The following is a 19,617-nucleotide window of genomic DNA, read 5'->3' on the forward strand; positions in this document are numbered from 1 at the left end:
TAAAAAGTGTACTTCATTAGCAATTACAGTAAAACAAAAGTCTAGTTGGAGCATACCGTAATCACACTACTAATATATAAAATATGGAATGCTTATATACTTAGAATACATTCTAAATATATTTTTAAATGTAATTTGATCACAGAAATGGCACACTTAATATATACTATTCAAGCATGTCTATATGACATAAATAGCCGCATACTTAAAGTATGCAAAGTATAACTAGCTGTTCAAAAAAAGCATGTTTCAGTACACTTGGTACGCTTTAAATTGTAATTTGCTACAATTTAATTACTTTTAAAATACACTAAGTACAAAATGAGTTGTTCCAAAATAACACACTTTAAGTATACTGATGATTAGCGTGGCTTCAAGTATGCTAACCTACTTAGTATATTTATTTTTCACCAGGACTCCAAATTACATCAATAATTTCCTCCATTTTTTCACAAGTCTGCAAAATTCCCACAAAGTCAACAGATCCCCACATTTCTTTCTGATTTCATTGCAAAATTTTCTCAAAGTTGGTCAAAGACATTGGGCTTAAGTGACTGCTGCCTCAGCCTTACTCGATGTCAGTGACAAAGCCACAATAAACATCATACATTAGCGCAAATATCCTAAAAATTCCTTACAAATATTTCTAAATTAGCACCACCAAATCTGGGATTTTGATTACAAAAAAAAACACAAAATAGTCACAAAATCCAATCACAGATATTTATTAATATTTTTTTACTGTTTAATGGGTTTTATTAATGCATTCTAGCACAACTAGCCCATTAAAAATATTCAGATTTTTGATATATGGCCCACAGTGAAACTGAGTTTGACGTCCCTGCTCTATTCCATCGCTTCTCAGAAACTTGTATTTAATTCCACCTCGTTTTGAAAACTAAAATGAAAAGTATCGACTGAGTCAGTACCAGCGCTTCTCCCAGCCTTGTCGCTCATCGCATAGATGTGACAACATCGCCCTCCAGTGTTTGCAGTTCGAAATTACATTTGAACCGGCGAGCGCCTCATTGTTTATTTAGGCGTCGGAAGTTGCGTCAGCTTTCTTACATTCCATGTATTATTACAACTTCATTTCAACCAATTTAAATATCCCAACAAGAATGAAAGCTGCAAAATTATTTTACTAAAAGAAAGATAATAGAAATGTAACATTTACTTTTTATTCACTTGATTCTAATATTAAAGCATACATTCCATGTTTGTTTTGTTGTTGTTGTTTGTTTTTTTGTTAAAATGTTCTCATTAATTTGAATGAACGCCCGATGCCCCCGTGTGTGTGTGCATATATGTGGGTGTGTGTCAATAGAGTCAGCGAGGAGGAGTCAGCGCGCCTCTAATGCGCACGCTCCAACAGTAAGATCCGCGCAGATGAGTGCGTGCCTTCACCTCTGAATGCTCTGCCAGAATTTGATCGAGAGGAAACCTGTTTCCATGTCACCCTCAGAGCTCCGCGTCTAGTCGGATCGGCGTAACTCTTCCTGAATGCGGACAGGATCTGCTGCTGGGTTCCTAACAGGTGTTCGCGGCGCGCCGCCCGCAGAGGGAACATGTCCAATGGGAAAGACCCAAATGCTGCGGAAAAGTAAGTTCAGACTTCACTGGAGAAGGAAATAAGAACTATTTTGGGGGGTGGGGGTGGAAAAAGTTTTGACATTTCCTGCGCTCTTGAGTTCGCTGACAGCTTTCTTGTGTTCAAGCTTTGGGAAAGACCCTCCTTTTGACGACATACAGAGACAATCATCACTGGCATCTGTGCCAGGAAACAACAGGAAAGCTTTTCCGTCCTTATGATCCTGCATACCGATTCATTAAACTATTAGAAACGAGAGAGGAAGCGGAGTTGCTGTTCCAGGAAATAAGAACTGGTTATGTGCCTTTAGTTAGTGGAGAAGAAAGTGTTTACAAAAAGGAACAAGCCGGGAAGGAAAGAGAACATTTTTGGTAGATTGATAACACTTTTGATATGAAATTAAATAAAATGGGTCAATACTAATTTAATCCTCACTGTTCATATTACTTCTTTGGTTTGTGCCCCCATGTTAAAAATACTGAAAAAAAAGAAAAAGGAATCATTTTGTAATTAAATCCCAAAACATTTGTAACACAGTTCTGATCTTTTTGAATCTGTCCTAACAAAGTGTTTTGACAACTGTTTCCCTGACAACCAAAGCTAAAGGTGTTCTTTCAAGGAAATTACAGACTTCCTCCTTATGAGAAAACAACCGTGACTTCAGTCAGAGGCTTCTTCAGATTCGCTGTAATACTGACCGCTACAGGAGCTCCTTCCTGCACACATCTGTCAGCATCAACACCAACAACCGTTTGAATAAAATGATCAAATATGAACTTCAATTTAATATTCCTCCAGAATCAATAAAGTATTTTTGAATTGAAGTGAATATCGTACGTCTGAAAGGCTAAACTAACAGTATAAATTTTTTCAATGATATTAAAGGAAAGAGTTTCTTTGACGATTGTTGTAAAAAAAATAATAAAATTATTGCTTTTGATTTAATTTATCATGCGACGAATTGATTTATTGCTTATTATGACAGCGCTGACTAAACCTGCCATCCTGCAGCTTTATTATGAGAGCATATACTGCTACACCACCGCCACCCTCCTCCCCTCCTCCCCCATCTCACTTCAGTCATATCTCTCTTGTTCATCTTTGCACCCATTTGTGCTGCAGTTCCTCTGAGATGACCCTGAAAGCGTGTCTGGATGAGTGCATGGAGGCCCTGGATCTCTTCCTTAACAACCACTTCAACGAGAGCCTGGAGAGGCTGCGGCCAAGGTAACGCTAATCCCGCTCCCCGCCTACGGTCAGGTCCCCCGTCGGCTGGCTCTCACCGTTAAAGAAAAAAAAAGCCACATCTAAACTCTGTGGTAGTGTGTTCACAGCATGATGTCAGCAAGTACTCAGCTTCTGTTGCCGACTTCAGACTCTTTCTGTCTTTTTTGTGGCGTGAGCCGTGAAACCCAGGGGCCTGGCCGACAGGCTCTAGGTCTCCAGGATATCGAGTGTTTGCTGAAGCTGACGCCCAAGGCCCGACTGACTCAACAAGGCTGCGGAGCGTCAGCTGTGCAATGCAAACACGTTGCACAAGACGGAGCAGATAGAAAGGAACAACGAAGGGAAAGATACCTGGCCTCTTATCTGGCCTCCGCAGGAAAATGCGGCCGAGCCGAGCTGAGTTTGCTCACAGCCAGAGGTGGAGGGTGTTGACCCCGTGGTCCTCTGTTGCTCCCGTTTCTTTAGAGTCCAGGAGAGCATGTACCACGCTCTGATCTACGCCACGGTGCTGGAGATGCAGGCCATGATGACCTTTCAGCACGACGACATCACCAATGCGGGGAACACCATGAAGAGCGCCCAGGAGGTCTGTCAGAGGTCAGTCTGGTTCATCCAAACACAAGCACACCGTTACAATGCCTCTTTTATTTCTCTGTTTTGCTCAATGCTGTAGCATAGAGGTGCAATTACATTTATTGCTTTGCTGTGACCGTGCATGCAAATACAAGTTTGCATGCACTGAGCCACAATTGCCCTGTTGAAATAAGTATAGATTGTTGGTTAATCGGTCTATTAGAAAAAGTAAGAAGCCACTAGCAAAAACAAAAAAAAAATACAGAGGAGCAGAGGTAAATGTTGGAGAGTCATAGAACTGTATTTAGATCGAAACTTCATCAATAATTTGTCCAGTGAGGAGAAAGAAATGTCTCACAGCTCTGAACCTGAACCTGCTTTCAAGCTGTCTTTGTCAGTTTTGATCATCTTCAGACCAGCATTCTTACCTTGAGGCACAACGGCTCCTGCACTTCCATTTCTTTACAGCTGTAGTATGTAACTTTTATATAAAAAATATATATTTTTACAGTGAGACGGATAATCCAGAAAAAACTCCTATGTCTTCTGCCAGTGCTAACAGACAGCCAATCAGAGCCAGGAGGAGAGGCTTATCGCTGTCCACCACCCTCCATGTGGCGCTGTTTATCCCTCCTCCTTTCTCTCTGCTACGCTGCAGCTAGCATAGCATGTTGTGAATGCTCAGGCTAATTAGCATAGCCACTGATGGCAACAGATAAACAGTTTTCCTGTTTCTCTGCTATTAGCATATTGAGCAGCACGTACACGAAGTTGATTGACAGCGCTAAGTCCCTCCTCTCGGCTCTGATTGGCTGTTTTTGTCCAGGAGCTTCTTAAGATGGCAATAGCAGCTGAGGGAGAAGGAGGAGAAGATTGAACTTTTCACAAATTATCTCACAACTTTAACAAATATTAAAAAAGACATTTTATGCAAGTTATACTGTACCTTTAAATGAAGCATGTGTAGAAATTGTTTTAAACTGGTTATAATTTAAGCCAATTTAAATGGCAAGTTTAAATTGGTTTAAATTTATAGCCTGTTGTCAAACAAATGATGCCATTTTAGATAGGACAAAAAAATGTTGCTGATCCCAACCTGACCCTGATTGTAATGATTGAGGGAGAATATACAAGCTCATATTTGCTTTGAATCCTTCATGATGTAACATTTCTGTACGTTGAATGTTTGCTTTTTTTCTTTTTTTACAACGTTGCAGGTTTCGACGGAAATCCCAGGGTTTGGCAAACAAGTCAGTCGGAGAGTCTCTTTCTGAAGGTAAAAGATGCAGCTGTTACACATTACTGAGGAAGATTTGTTCATCATGTTACATTCTACGTGCGACGTGGTTCGAATATTTCACGTTGTTAAAGGAGAAAATGACGGTTTTGTTGATGGAGGATGGTGTTAGAGCAGTTATTTCACATTTTGCTGGATGTGTGTGTTGGTGTGTGTTTCTGCAGTGCAGCTCCATGCGGAGGTGTGCTATGCAGAGTGCCAACTCCAAAGAGCTGCTCTCACTTTCCTCCAGGTAAAGTAAAGTTGCCTCAATTATTAAAACAGACAATAAATACAAACACGGCGACATGACAGCTGAAGTTAAAGCTAGCCGCTTCAGAAACCAAACTTAATCCTTTTACTTTCGTGTAAACGTGTGCACTTGGGTTTTATAACATTTCTCCGCTTTGTGTTCCTTCAGGATGAGAGCATGGTGAGTTTTATCAAAGGTGGGATCAAAGTAAGAAACAGTTACATGATTTACAAGTAAGTACTTATTCAAAAAAGGGAATGTTTTACTCTATATGCTTTCTAAAGTTAATTTCTGTAGTTGTTGACAAACAACAGCCATATACTTTATTGAAGACAGACGTACTAAGTATCTATTTCACCAGCATGGCTGCTGTATTGCATTATATTAGAACACTTTGAACCTTTTTCAGATTTGATCATTTTACAAGCAAAAACCAGCCATACATCAACACAAAGAGTGTAATTATAAATTGTACATAAATTTATATATTGTCTTTTTACAAATAAAAATCATTGTCCTAAATCTGACTGAGTCTGTTTGAGGATTTAGATGTACACTAATAAGATATTTAGCAAACAATATAATTTCACTTCTATCTCACAACCAAACATTAATTTGTGTTGTTTCATCACATAGAGCACGAGATAATAAAAGCTGAATGCTTTTCCACTGTTGGCTCATTTTGCGTTGAGATGTGTTTATGTTACGAATGAAGGTGAGAGGTCAGCTTCTGACCACTGCAAGCTCCTCTTCCTCTGACTGAAGATTCAGAAAAAGAAGAACTGATCTTTTTTTTCTAAAAAACAAAAAAAAAGTTTAACTATAATTCACTTCAGCTTGTTTCTGGGTCTTAGGTGTTTTTATGTGTCATTTTTTTATGCTGATTTTAATATGAAGATTTGTTTTGTAACATACATAGATGTGTGATTATTTCATTCAGATGTTTGTTGCTAAGTAGTTCCTTCACTTTTCTTTCATGACCCAGAGATCTGCACAACTTCATCAAATCTTACAGCTGCGTCAAAGGACCGAGCCACATTCACCTGGAGGGAGGCATTTCCTTCGGAGTGGGAGCGTTTAACTTGGTATGTTACAAAGTATGCACAGATAACTAAAAAATAAGAATATTGTTTTTGTTTTTCTTTTAGAACCCTCCACCATTTAAAAACAAATCTGGTCTTTAGTTGTTCTTTAAATGAAGTGCAACCTCAGATGAGAAAACAGAATGTGACATTTTCCTCTTAGGCAGCTAAGATCACCACATTTATCTGCTAGCTGATGCTAGCTCACCACATTCACTTGATTAACTAATCATTAGTTATTGATTAGTTAAATAATGATGCTCTAATCATGAAGTAATGACTAGTTAATGATGAGCCAATCATTAAGTAATGATTAGTTAACGATTTTCCACTTGTTAACTAATGATTAGTTAATCATTAACTACTCATGATTAGTTAATGATTAATTAATCAAGTTGATTATCATTAACTTGTCATTAACTAATGATTAGATGATCATGAAGTAATTATCAACACTTTGGTGTTTTGACTGTTTGTTTGTTTACATCATTCATTTGTGTATTAACATGCTGAGGTAGAAAGACCTCAATGGTCTTAGCGAAGACAATCTTGCTGCCCATCAATCTGTGAAGAGTCATAAATCCATTTCCTTGTTCGTAAGCGTATTCAGATGAAACTCTGTTTTTAAACAAACAACGATTAAGCTTTCAAAACTCCACCTTCTCTCAAACAAGCCACATTGTTTGACTAAGGAGAGATCTTCTTTGGACAGAGTAGACAAAATCAAGATGTTTGGCCATAATTCACAAATACACGTGCAAATCTGTTTGACGTTTTTAACTGCAACAATAAAGCATGAGCACATGACTCCAGGCTTGAAATATCTTCACTGACTTCCTGAATGTCCTCATGTTGATATCCTGATGAACTTTTACGACAGACAAATGAATTATTTCTGAAACTGGAAAGCTTAAATATCCGTGCTTTTTGCTGTCACTTTAAATCAATGGCAAGCAGCACTATAAAATTTTTTTGACTTTTACTACTTTTAAAAACCTACTTGCCCATCTATCCATTACACTTGGCAAAATATAAATAAATCACAACATTGCTGTAAAAATAATGAAGTAATTCCTTATCAGCTGTGTACGAGATTGTTAAACGCATGGAAATGAAAACTTTATTTTCAAGTTCGATTCTGGAAGTTTCAAATCTAACCCTCCATAAATATTTTTGATGAAATAGAGCTTCAAGGTAACACTTATGTGCTTACATGTTATTTTATCAGTCAAATCAAATCAGGGGTTTTTTTAGGTGGGGGGGGGGTGTATTCTGCCAAATTGCATCAATGTGAAAACATATTAAAGATTAATAAATTGGAAGTACTCTTCAAATGGAAAGAAAGATATAATATTTGAACAGTTTGTTAATAAGTAGTTTTATCAATATATTTCACTGGCCCTTTAAAGACTTTCATGATCAAAATTAAAGTAAGTTTGACACTCCTGTTATAAAATTTAAAATGCTGAACATAATTAATGGTCTATTAATTTTTACAAGGATTTTACGTATCCTATATATATACATATATATATATTAATGTCAATACATTTAGTCAAATCGTGCTCTTAGGCTAATCAGATTTCCTTTTCTTTCAGACGCTGTCTCTATTTCCTCCTCGTATTCTTAAAATGTTGGAGTTTGCGGGTTTCTCCGGTGACAAGGTTTGACGTTTATCATTTCTGCCATGGCTCTATTGACTCAGCAGAATCTCACAGCCTGGTAGACGTTTTCCTCATTTGTTCTGTTGTAGGAATACGGCCTGTCTCTGCTCTGTGACGGAGCCACAGGAATGAACCTGCGCTCCATGCTCTGCGCCCTGCTGCTGCTCTGCTACCACACCTTCCTCACATTTGTCCTCGGTAGTTTTTGCTGCTGGATTTGTGTGATGATTTCATTAAACATTGATGTTAATGTTAACGTTTCTGTTTGGCTTCATTTTCCTGTTTTTATCTGCTCAGGAACGGGGGAGGGAGAGGTTTCTGAGGCTGAGCGACTGCTGAAACCTTTCCGGCTCCGATACCCACGGGTAAGACTCGATGCTAAAGGATTAGCTTTTTTAAAGATCCCCAAAAACGCCTTGGCAAATTGAGTTAAAAGACAGTGATCGGTTTACCTTGAAACGTTGGACCTAAAAATTTTAAATGTTTTCCCTGTTCTGTGTTCCAATTGGAAGCTGGAAATCCAGCTATGCTAGGTGACCAGGCTAACACTAAACTCCTGGACTGGCTCCCACCTCAAGCTCTTTGAAAATGTGTGAACTATGCTTAAAAGTTGAAAATTAGCTCATTTAATTAACTCTACCACCTCTGATATCAAAAGCATTCAAATTTCTAATCAGGATTATACCTGACCTTTCTAATGCGCAGCGGAATAGACTTGTAGCCTGATGCTAATGCTAGCATGCTGAACTGTTCTCACCTCAACTCCTCCAAACATAAATTTTGTCACTATGACCTAGCAGCTCACCTCTGTCTCATGCGACCATGTTTATTTTCTCCAGAAGAAACTCTGCTTGTTCATGTGAGGCGATGCAAATTCCTGTTGGAGTAGAAGGCGCTTCTTTCTCGGTCGTCACTTTTTCATTCCATGCTGAGTGTTAGACTCACTTCACTGCTGACTGCACTGCAAGTTTTTCCAGCATCTTCCATTTTTTGAGCGGCTTATACCTTGATGGTTCCTGAACTTCCAAACCAATCTTCTTTAATTTAAGAGTTTGGGAGAGATGGTTCAGCTTAAACTCAACTGAGTGATTCGGTGATTCCGAACATCCTCAACCATTTTAAACTTTTGGGTCAGAGGGACCCAAAAGTGTTTGGTTTCCAGAGAGGAAACCAAACACTTTAGATGAACCTCTGTCAAGAAAAGACATCCAACATCCTGCCAGAGTTCTGCCTGCACCTTGCTCAAGAAACTGGAAGCACGTGGTTGAGGTGCAACTTGAAGTCACTGGGTGACATCTTCACATTTGTGCAACCATAAATGAATATGACATCCACGCCAACAATGACTTTGAGTAAACTTCGGAGCGGAGCTGTAAATTTCTTTTCACCACACTTCTGACTCTCTGGGGTTATTACAGTTGACTAAATGAACAAAACATTGAAAACTGACATTGAGAAAACATTGTTGTTGACTTAAATAAATAAAAATGGTAATTATAATGGAAAACCTCACTGGACTATATCATCCACTTATAAAACTAAGTACTGAAATTCGAGAAATAGTACACTTCATTTTTGTGTTTATGAATCCATTTTTTTTCCCCACGCATGCATCTTATGTCAGATGTCGACAAATGACGGCTCTCCGTACTCTTACGCTAGTCTGTAAAACGGCGAAAGTTGCGATAAAACACCAGTCAGATGGTTGTTCGACAAGAATTGAATCCATTTTTGATAATCTTGTCTTCTGTTGAGCATTCATTATCCAATCGATATAAACATATCTCAATACAGCTTTTGAATTCTCCACCTAAAACGTACCCTCCAAACTAAACTGAAGCTAAGCAACGTTTAGCTAATAACAAACTAAAAACTAATTGAAGCTAACTGAATTAGACAAACAAAAAGTCACAATGAAATAAAACTCAACTATAATGAAAAATCCAAAACCATTACAGATCTCTCTCTCTCTCTCTCTCTCTCTCTCTCTCTCTCTCTCTCTCTCTCTCTCTCTCTGTCTATCTTGTAAATTCACAAGTTGTTTCTCACTCCACCTTGTCTCCACCTGCCAGCCCAACCCACAGAGCAAACTGAACTGTGACGCAGTTAGTGCTGTGGCTGAGTGAAAACGTCTTGATCAAACACAGTGAAGAAAGATTGTTACATCCTTCAGGACTGATGTGAATCCAACAGTCAAACAAACCAGTAGCTACAGTTGCATCATGTGTCATTTTCCCCTCCTTCTCTTCACGCAGGGTGCAATATTCCTCTTTTTCGCCGGCAGAACGGAGGAGATTAAAGGAAACATCGATGAGGTTTGTTTCTAATTGCCCATTTTGTCAGCTGATCATACGATGTGTGAATGCAGCCCTTTCTCATGGGTTCGAACGGTAACTATGGTGATATTGCTGCCCTCCCCTATTTACCGAGGCTCAGTGTTAATGTTTAATAAGTACAGTTAGCTGCTGCTTCCTCATTGCTCTCCTTTGTGGCGCCGTCTCGCCGTGCTGCCAGGCGGTGGCGCTGTTCGAAGAAGGCTGTAAGGCCCAGCAGACGTGGAAGCAGTTCCACCACATGTGCTACTGGGAGCTGATGTGGTGCTTCACCTTCAAGCGCGCCTGGAAGATGGCCTACTTCTACGCAGACCTGCTGAGCCAGGAGAGCCGCTGGTCCAAGGTGTCCGACTCTGGACAGGAGAAGTTTCAAATGTTTGTTGTGAAATAGATTATTATATTTTAATGTTGTTTTTCCCGTGCTGCTCTTCCAGGCCATGTATGTGTACATGAAAGCTGCTTACCTCAGCATGCTGCCGGAGGAAGAGGCGCGGCCTTTTGGAGAGAACGAGGTGGAGCTCTTCAGGTCAGTGTTGTGTTTTTTTCATTTGTTGGAAAGACTGAACAGTGAGCGTACAATCAGAGAGTTCTGGGATGAAGGACATGCACTGAAATGGGAGAATTTTATTTTTTAAATAAAAAAAAAAAAAAAGTGTGGTTTGCATTTGTTTTCTACGGAACCCCATAGGAGACATGAGGAAAAAATGTGTCTTTTTTGTTACCTCAAAATCTTTCGCATTCCCTCGCAATACAGTATTTGCATACAGTCACAATTGTCAATTTAAAATTTCGAATATATACACATTTAAAGATCCTCGGTGAAAATTTGTTTATTATTATTATTATTATTATTATTATTATTATTATTATTATTATTATTATTATTATTATTGTCACCTCTTTGGTGGAAAAAACTGATGGAAAATCATTTTATTCACTGCATGTTTATGTCTGTGTAAGTTTGAGATGGAACAGCACATCACAACCAGCCTTTAACAACCAAAACTGTCAGACGATTTTATTACCCCATGATAATAACTCAGGAATAGATGAGTTGTTTCTTTCTATAAAACTTTAGATATTACACAACGAGATATTAACATACATGCAACTTACGAAAGCCTGATATTGTAGCAGAAAGAATGATGGTCACCATAAGAAACTTCCAATATTCAATTATGCTGCATGAATGGATCAGAACCTATTGTGACTAAATGCAAAAGTTTTGAAAGGTAACAGAAAAGAAAAAAAAATGCTCCATGTCCCTTAGGGGACTCCGTAGTTTTCAGCCGTCGAGTCAATTTGACCATTTTTCTCTGTAAATACTGCTGCAGTTTTAAAGTCATAATTATGACATTAGCATAATCAAAGCTATGATCATGAGAACCTGGAGAATGTCTCCTTAGATAAACAGCGTGACTTTGTATCTCAAAATGATGATCTCGAATCTTATAATTATGACCTTGAAAATCAAAATTATGATTTTTCTATCTCGTGATTAGTTTAAATCTCAAAATTATGACTTTGAATCTTGTAATCATGACTTTGCATGTCATAATTATGACTTTGAAAGTCAAAATTACGACTTCCTGTTGAGCTATCGTTTTTCTTTCATGGCAGAAAATGCCTACTATAATTTATTTTTTTTCCACCAACCTAAAGTAAAATTTCGATTCTAAATCTGTTTCAACCTCCTTCCCTTTTCTTCAGACAAGTACCAACCCTCAAGCAGAAGATAGCAGGAAAGTCTCCTCCGACCGAAAAGTTTGCAATCCGTAAAGCCCGACGCTACAAGTCTTCCAACCCGGTCAGGCTGCCGGTGCCGGTTCTGGTGAGTCAGACAGCATGAAAAGGATCAGAGAAACCCACACAGAGAGTTCTGTTTGGCTCACATCACGCCTGCGTAATCACAGGAGATGATGTACATGTGGAACGGCTTCAGCATGATCAGCAAGCGGCCAGAGCTGACCGAAGGGATGATGCAGACTCTGGTGGAGGCAGAGCGCACTCTGCTGGAATCTCCCGGTATCGCAGCCTGTCACACATCACTGGATTTTTTGTTATACAGTGTCTGGGGAGAAACTAGTTACATTTACTCAATTACATTTACTTTGATAACTTTTTGGAAAAAAAAAAAGTACTTTTAGGAGTATTTTTACTATCCTGTACTTTTTTACTTTTACTTGAGTTACTTTTTTATGAAGTATTTTTACTCTTACTTGAGTAAAATTTCTAGATTTTAACCAAAATAAAATCACCAGATGCAGACACACACCTATTAAAGGAACTGATTTGGAAAAAAAATATCTTGCCTATTTTTTATTTATTTATTTATTTATTTTACATTTTAAGAAATATCATTTTCGTCCTTAGAAAACCAAAATTTCCACTTAGCTTTATATTTTGTTGTGTCTGATGATGTAATTTTTAAATACCAAATGACAAATAAGTTGATAAGTTACTTGAGACTTTTTACCAAATACTTTTTCTAATTTCTTGTATGGCTACTTTTTACTCTTACTTGAGTAAACGTGTTAAAAGTAGTTCTGCTCTTACTTGAGTACCGTTTTTGGTTATATGTTCTCATTTATTTTGCAGAGCACGAATACCTGATGGATGACCGCTGCTTGATCCACATGCTGAAGGGTTTGTGCTTTAAGAACCAGGCGATCCTGCAGGCTGCTGAGGAATGCTTCAACAAGGTCTGCTCCAGGTGGGCTCAGTTCGGATTCTCACCGTCAGAACGAAATCTTTACAGATTATTTGATAAGAGAACTCCGAAGAAATGAAAGCAGCTTTTCCCTGCTTGAATTTTCTCACACTGTAAATATTTGCCTGGCAAATATTAGCCTGACGTCAACGTCCGACGTGGATGCTCGTGATGCTTTTAAAAGCAGCAGTGCCTTGCAAAAGCATTTCTATGTCGTGTAAGTTACTAACTTGAATTCATCTTACTGGGATTTTATGTTGATCAACTCAAAGTAGCTCATGATTGTTTTTTTTCCTCCAAGAAATAAAAATCTGTAAAGTGTGTCTCTATCAGGTTTATGTCTGGCGTTTGCCTTCATACGCAATTCTGCTCTATTCTAATGTCACTTCTCTGCTCCGTCTGGAATTTCTCCCGTTGATGTAGATCCTCTGGTATAATTTCAACCGGGCCAATCAGCGAACAGAAGAAGTTGTGAACACTGATGTTGATTTTCACTTTTTTAGAATCGTGTCCTGCCTGTAGTATTAGCGACGGCAGCAGACTGAAGTGAAACCGTTCAGCTCATGTCGGCCACGCTTCCAAACACTGAATTAGCATAAACAGCCGTCTCCTTCAGCTCTGCGCTTCTCTCTTCGCAGTAAAGGACTGTTGTTTACAGCGCAGGCGATTTCTGGTTAGCTTCTTTTTAGCAATGAACTGGCCGCTGCATACGTCACAAACGTTAGCGACTGGGTAAAATTTAAACTTCAACAGAGTCAATGCCTCCACGAAGAAATCGTTTCTCAATAGCCGAGGGTTCGGATCCTCTGTACGAAGCAAACCTTAGAAAAAGAGGCTTTTTTTCTTCTAAAAACCAGACTAGACTGACTGGAAAGGGTCCCGGCACATCAAATGTTGAGTCTGGTCCCAGAATCTCAGGCAGGACTTTGACAGCTCCTGTCGTATGTTTAGGGTCATTGTCCTGCTGGAAGGCGACTCTTTGTCTTCCTATCAACTCTGACCAACTTCCTGAGCCCATAAAGTAAACAATCTACATTAAATTTTCCAGTTGTAACGTCATGAATGCAACAAAGTTCAGCGTATCTGAATGCATAAAAACTCTGCTCCCAACATAACATAACCAGTGATGTCTTTAATCCCTGTGGTCTAGAGTCTCTTGTTTACCACAGATTGTCTGTGCTGCTCTTTGTGTTTTTAGTGAAAAGAAGATTAAGTTTGACCACTACCTGGTGCCCAACGCTCTGGTGGAGCTCAGTCTGCTTTACATCAACCAAGGCAGGAGAGACGCGGCTATCAAGATACTCCATAAAGCCAAGTAAGTCAGACATCCGCAGCCTAAAATATAACATGGTTTCATGGTATTACTGTAAATATTGGACATAAGAACGTACAACAGGACGTCATTCATTTTATTTTAAACAGAAAAGCAACACTTGTCTTACTGCTGTCGAATTATCGTAACATATAGAATATTTTTGTTGCAATAATCTATATTTATTGACTATCGATGTTCTTGTATTTAGAAAACTTTCCTTTAATTAAAATTATTGGTGTCCAAATACCATATAGGGCCCGATACCAGTGTCAAATACTCGTACTCATAAAACAAGTCGATACTCCAAACCCATCTGCTCAGACGCTAAACACATTTCCTACCAGGTGGTGATGGAAATACACCAACAAGCTATTGCTGATCTAAAAAAAAAAATGGCTGTCAGATTTTTCCGTTACCATTTAAAAAAAAAATCAAACACGGAAAATATTCGGTTAAACTTTTACTGTGACTGACTGAGGAGCGACGCAGGGTGAAGCCGCAAGCGCAGCGCGCTGTGCTTGTTACAATCTAATGAACATCTCCATCTTATTTCCTTCAACAGAATAAGCTACCTACTCCTCTATTTAAAATGACATTAATTATCTGTGAGTAACACTAACTTGTGCCCATCAGGACTTGCTTGTAGGAAAGCAAGGATTTCTTTTTAGAAACACAAACTAGCTCGACCTGCTCTTGTGTCCCTCAGGCACAACTACAAGGACTACTCCATGGAGTCCAGGACTCTGTTCAGGATCCACGCTGCTCTGGCCAAACTCAAGGCGGACCCTGAGGAGGAAGACAGCCAGATGTGACGGAAATGACCAGACTGCTCGTCACGGACCGTTCTAACCTGTAGTTTATTTACAGCAAACTTGACTTTTAAATACAACAGACAGTCGGGTTCCACTCACAAAGGTGTTTTTTGTGCCGTCACTGTGATTTAAAGAGGAGTGCTGCTCAGACAGACAGCAGCAGAGCTGGGATTTTCACTACCTGCCACAGGCGAACACACACCTGAGTGTACATATGCAAGTTATTTTATTTAACGGAGGAGGTTTTACGGTTTATAATGACACTGAATCTTCACTAATTGAACTTATTTTAGAAGAGTTAAGCACATTGTAAGATTTATTCAAACGTATGGTTGTGCTGTGTTCTTCTTGAAGAGAAGGGAAAAATCAGTGGGGAACATCCGCTTCTGTAAACTGTACTAGGTACCATTAAAGTGACGATGTGTCATTTTTAATAGTGTGATGCATTGTGGGAAACTGTTGGTCACTCATACACCTTAATAAAATACAGTGCAAACATGTGGAAGAAGGTTTCCTCTGATCAGATGAGAACAAAATCAAACATTTTGACCACTGGTCGTTCGTAGAGACGTTTCCTACAGAGCAGCTCCAATTGATGGCTCTATCAAATATTGACTCAAGAGTATGAAAACAAATCCAACCCATATATTTTAGATGTTTTTAAAGACAAAAAAAATCCTCCTACTTCACAAGGATGCAAAAATCTGAAGGTTGTCAGAAAATGTGATAAAGCTTTAAGTTAGAATACTGTCCTAAAACCATCAGTAAGTTTTAGATTTATTAGAATATCTGACATGCTGTGAGTTAGCTTGTTGTTGTTATCTCCTTTCTTTAAAGTTCAAATAAAGTGGTGTTTTGGAAAAAGTATATTTTATTCTAAAGTCTGTACACATGAGAAGATGGTGAAAATACATAGAAACAGAAAAAGTTATTTTCCATCGCTAAAGAAGGACTGCACTGGCTTATAAAGTCCAATTTCCAGCGCAATAAATACAAACGTAGCAACATGTCGCCAGTTTATTATATACATTTGTAAAAACACAATTCCTGCCATAATGGATTAAACCAGATTTGAGTTTTTTGTTGTTTCTACCTTAAAAACTGACAGCATGTTGCTAAAAACTCCAGTTCTAGGGCTGGGCAGCAGGGGGCGCTGCAGCCTGCGCCTCCTTCTGTCTGCGCTTCAGCAGTTTCCGTTTCTTCTTCTCTTCCTTCTCTATCTCGGCGACCATCTCCAGGAACTTGGGGCTGCGGGGGTCCACTTTGTACCCGAAGCGCTCCTGCGCCTCGGCCAGCAGCTTGGCTTTCCGCTCCTTCTCCTCCTTCAGTTTCTGCTTGGCCTCGCGCTTTTCCCTGCGCCAGTCTTCCACCATCTTGGGCATCTTGGCCATGTTCGCCGCTATGAGCTTCTCCCTGTGGCGAAGAGATGAAAGAAATCAGCCTGTGCCGCCCAATAAACACAGCTGGAGCTAACATCAGAGCTAGAGCGGACTTTTTTTTAATTTTCCGTTAAATCTTCAATCACATAACACTGACAAAACATATTACATTTAAATTATATTTGACTTTTCATTTTTGTCACATTACAACAAACGTCAATGGAAGGATTGGTTTTATTTTTATAATTACAAATATCTGAAAACTGTGGTGCATATTGGTCAACACCATGATGCTGCCACCACCGTGCTTCCCCAGAACCTTACAGTTTCCATTTCCAGTTTCAAACGATAAATTTAAAAAATGCACTGAGAGACACCATAGATAAATGTGTCAAATATCTCAAAAGAGATTAAAATGCTTACCATGAACAATGCTGATTGGTTTTTCCAACTCCACAGGGTCTGATTACTAATCCAGGATACAGATTAATGCAATTTTTCTGCTGTTTTATTTGATTTAATTATTGTATTTACTTATTAACTGATATTTCACATTTTACACAGTGTCCTGAAATAAAAGTAAAAGTTCGGGTTTTATGAATGACAAAAAAATGCTAAGTACAGACAAATTATACTTAATTACAGTAATGCGAGTAAATATAACTTGTTACTCTCCACTCCATATTCAAGCTTATGATTGTAACATGAAGGGTGGAAAGATTCATGGGGTACGAATAGTTTGCAACGCAAAGTATTCGTACTTTGCGTACGAATATGAAACTTCATAATGTGAAGTTTCCGTAAAGATACAGGAGAGAAACTGACCAATCAGAGCAGTTGCATTGTGACTTACTTCGCGAGCCGCTTCTCGGTTTCCTCCTGCTGTCTAGCCTCTATCTTCTTCAGCATGACTTCCAAAGGTGGGTGCCACTCTTTTTCCTCCGCTATAATCTTCTCCAGCTCCTCGGAAGACGGCCACAGAGACGCGGGGGGGATGCCCGAGGCTGAGCCGTAACGGCCGAACAGCTTCCTGTCATACCGAGACGTCTTTTGCCACTCCGGGGTTTTGTCGCTCTCCTTGTCGGGGATGTAGGGATCCCGGAGGTTCAGCCACAGCCGTTTGGGGTTGTAGCTTGCAGTCTGCAACACAAACCCACAGCGACAGTTCACAGGAAGGATGGCTTTGGACAGGGAAGCTCCCTTTAAAGTCCCACATAACGCTGCCGTCCTCTGAACCAGCATGGACGCCGCCATCTTTTCTTCTGTTTGCTTCTTCTGGTTCCGAAACGCTTGACATTTAGTTTTTTTTGTATGTATTTTGCCGCCGCCTAGTGGACTGGAGCAAGATGGCGCAAACTGCTTGGAATAATATTACAAGAAAAAAAACGAATGACGTTTCTTTTAGGCCGATAGAGGATGAAAAACCTAGTTTCTGGGTTGCTTTACATAAATAAATAAAACATAACTCATAAAACATAGTGTTATGATGCATTTTCTTTAATTGTAAATGCATCATAACTATAAAATAACTATTATTATTATTATTATTATTATTTTATTATTAATAAGATAGATAGATAGATAGATAGATAGATAGATAGATAGATAGATAGATAGATAGATAGATAGATAGATAGATAGATAAGCAGTTCTTTGCTAAAAACGATGAACGCTGAACACAGCTAGCTTGCGCTAACATCTTCTGGGGTAAACCTAAGTAAACAAACCAGTTTTGTAATGTCAACTAAAGTCTTAATGATGCTCAGAGTACTTGAACATGAGTTTACCAGTTCAAATTCTTGCCTGTAAAGATTAGTTATGGCTTCTTCTACAGTCTCTTCTCTTACCAAACAAACCAAGTCACAGGTTTTGATGTTTTGTCAACATTACTCAGCAACTGTTTCAACCACATAAACTCCAAGAGCACACCAACAATGGATCCAGGGGGCCATGGAAGAACCCAGAACAACATCTGAAGCTCCACAGGCCTCACTGGCCTCAGCTGAGGTCAGAACAGTTTATGAGTCAACAATGAGAAAATGATTGGTCAAAAACTGCTTACAAGGGAGAGTAAGGGCAAAACCACTGCTGACCAAAAAGAACATATATTTGCCAAAAACAAAAAAACAAAACAAAAAATGTACGAATGAGCTCCAAAACTTTTAGGAAAAATATTAACTTTGAGTATCAATAAATGTGAAAATATGATAACATCCTGTGTGCAGTTTAACGAGACAAATCACTTCTTGATATGACTTTTTCTAAATAAGTGAATTGTGTATGTTTTTCAAGAGCAGTATTTCTGCATGGAGCAGTGATTGCTGTGCCACGCAGCCAGCCATACAGTTATCTAAAAAAAAAAAGACGTGAATAGTTTATCGTTATCACAATAGAGCCACAAAAATATTGTGAGAAAGCCTTATTATCACGATATTTATCCAAAGCAATAGATTTTCTTCTTGTTTGATATGAAACATTTCAATGTCACACAAAAAAAGCAAAAACCGAAGTAATCTGTAAAGAGGGCAAAATGTTTTTCACAATCATTTTTCTTGTTGCTTTGCTTTGTTGCACTGAGCAAACCCGCTCTCATAGAAGTAGATTTTAAAAAAATATATTATTACTATTATAACTTTCACCACCATTCCACTTTCAAACCAAAGCACAGGGGCTCCATCAGACGTTCAACGGTGCGGTTAAATTTAATTGTAAGTGCCGACGAGCTGAGCTGGAAGTAGCCGTGAGCAGGTGGGCTGCGGTCGGAGCACCGGAACAAGGGGAGGCGATCTGAAAAGCTTTTAGCGCACTGAAGCATTTGGGGGACGGAATTAAAAAAAAAAGATTTCTGTCCTCCCGAAAAATTTCTCCACCCTCTCTATCTCTCCCTCAGCTTCTACATTTGATTTCTTTGGAGGACTTTTAGACGAGAACAAATGGAGTTGCTCTGGAGTGTGGCACTTACAGAGACAGATGTCACCGCTTTTGTATCGTGGGAGCGCGCGGAGCTCTCCATCGTCATTAAAGATTTAGGGTTCCCATGGCACGAGGGTTGGTGGTAGGGGTCGGGGGGGAGAGGGGCGGCAAGCTCGAGACTGAAGGTGGGGGTGGGCATGACAGAGGCTTAATTTGGCTTAGGAGCGATCCGGTGCCAAACCGGGGCTTTAGGGATCGCGTCAACGTCAGTCACAGGCAAATGGGCTTGTTAACAGTTAGGCGATAAGGGATGGTGGCACGTTGACAGGTCTATTTCTGAGTGAGCGCGTGAGTGGGAGGGATGAGGTGTTGAGACGTGTTTAAAGGAAGTTATATAGAACACCTGAAGTGTGACTCGGTTGTGTCGCACATGTTTCTAGGTGCATTCAGCTGGCGGAGAGCACTGCGTTTGTTCCCGGTGTTCTAGTT

General features: G+C 39.3%; 2 protein-coding genes and 1 long non-coding RNA gene across 10 annotated transcripts; 1 reads left to right on the plus strand and 2 right to left on the minus strand.

The window, feature by feature from the left end:
• Positions 1–1,369: 1,369 nt before the first annotated feature.
• LOC106948443 (tetratricopeptide repeat protein 39A) lies at positions 1,370–15,341 on the plus strand. Of its 5 annotated transcripts, XM_015034110.1 has the most exons (18): positions 1,569–1,603; positions 2,714–2,818; positions 3,284–3,415; positions 4,609–4,667; positions 4,853–4,920; positions 5,089–5,153; positions 5,906–6,005; positions 7,601–7,666; positions 7,756–7,864; positions 7,964–8,031; positions 9,922–9,981; positions 10,181–10,342; positions 10,434–10,525; positions 11,710–11,830; positions 11,913–12,024; positions 12,598–12,712; positions 13,908–14,024; positions 14,731–14,836. In XM_015034110.1, the coding sequence occupies exons 1-18, from the start codon at positions 1,569–1,571 to the stop codon at positions 14,834–14,836; spliced, it is 1,692 nt and encodes a 563-aa protein (XP_014889596.1). The 5 variants fall into 5 exon arrangements, with proteins under 5 accessions (XP_014889594.1, XP_014889596.1, XP_014889593.1 ...); XM_015034108.1 differs by having other exon boundaries at positions 1,370–1,603; positions 7,756–8,031; positions 14,731–15,341; XM_015034109.1 differs by lacking the exon at positions 1,569–1,603 and having other exon boundaries at positions 2,551–2,818; positions 14,731–15,341.
• On the minus strand, positions 10,261–11,808 carry LOC106948446 (uncharacterized). 2 transcript variants are annotated; one of them, XR_001425172.1, is made up of 3 exons: positions 11,722–11,808; positions 10,464–10,607; positions 10,261–10,352 (listed from the first exon to the last, which is right to left on the minus strand). It is a non-coding gene; the product is annotated as an uncharacterized LOC106948446 (long non-coding RNA). The 2 variants fall into 2 exon arrangements; XR_001425171.1 differs by having other exon boundaries at positions 10,464–10,588; positions 11,722–11,807.
• Positions 13,982–17,593, minus strand: gadd45gip1 (growth arrest and DNA-damage-inducible, gamma interacting protein 1). 3 transcript variants are annotated; one of them, XM_015034114.1, is made up of 3 exons: positions 17,069–17,593; positions 15,930–16,249; positions 13,982–14,044 (listed from the first exon to the last, which is right to left on the minus strand). In XM_015034114.1, the coding sequence occupies exons 1-2, from the start codon at positions 17,467–17,469 to the stop codon at positions 15,967–15,969; spliced, it is 684 nt and encodes a 227-aa protein (XP_014889600.1). In that variant the 5' UTR covers positions 17,470–17,593; the 3' UTR covers positions 13,982–14,044; positions 15,930–15,966. The 3 variants fall into 3 exon arrangements, with proteins under 3 accessions (XP_014889600.1, XP_014889599.1, XP_014889598.1); XM_015034113.1 differs by lacking the exon at positions 13,982–14,044 and adding an exon at positions 14,724–14,810; XM_015034112.1 differs by lacking the exon at positions 13,982–14,044 and having other exon boundaries at positions 15,695–16,249; positions 17,069–17,590.
• Between the last annotated feature and the right edge of the window lie 2,024 nt (positions 17,594–19,617).

Source organism: Poecilia latipinna, unplaced genomic scaffold (assembly GCF_001443285.1).
Source record: "Poecilia latipinna isolate Pla-1442-1.1 unplaced genomic scaffold, P_latipinna-1.0 Scaffold288, whole genome shotgun sequence".
NCBI classification, from domain to species: domain Eukaryota; kingdom Metazoa; phylum Chordata; class Actinopteri; order Cyprinodontiformes; family Poeciliidae; genus Poecilia; species Poecilia latipinna.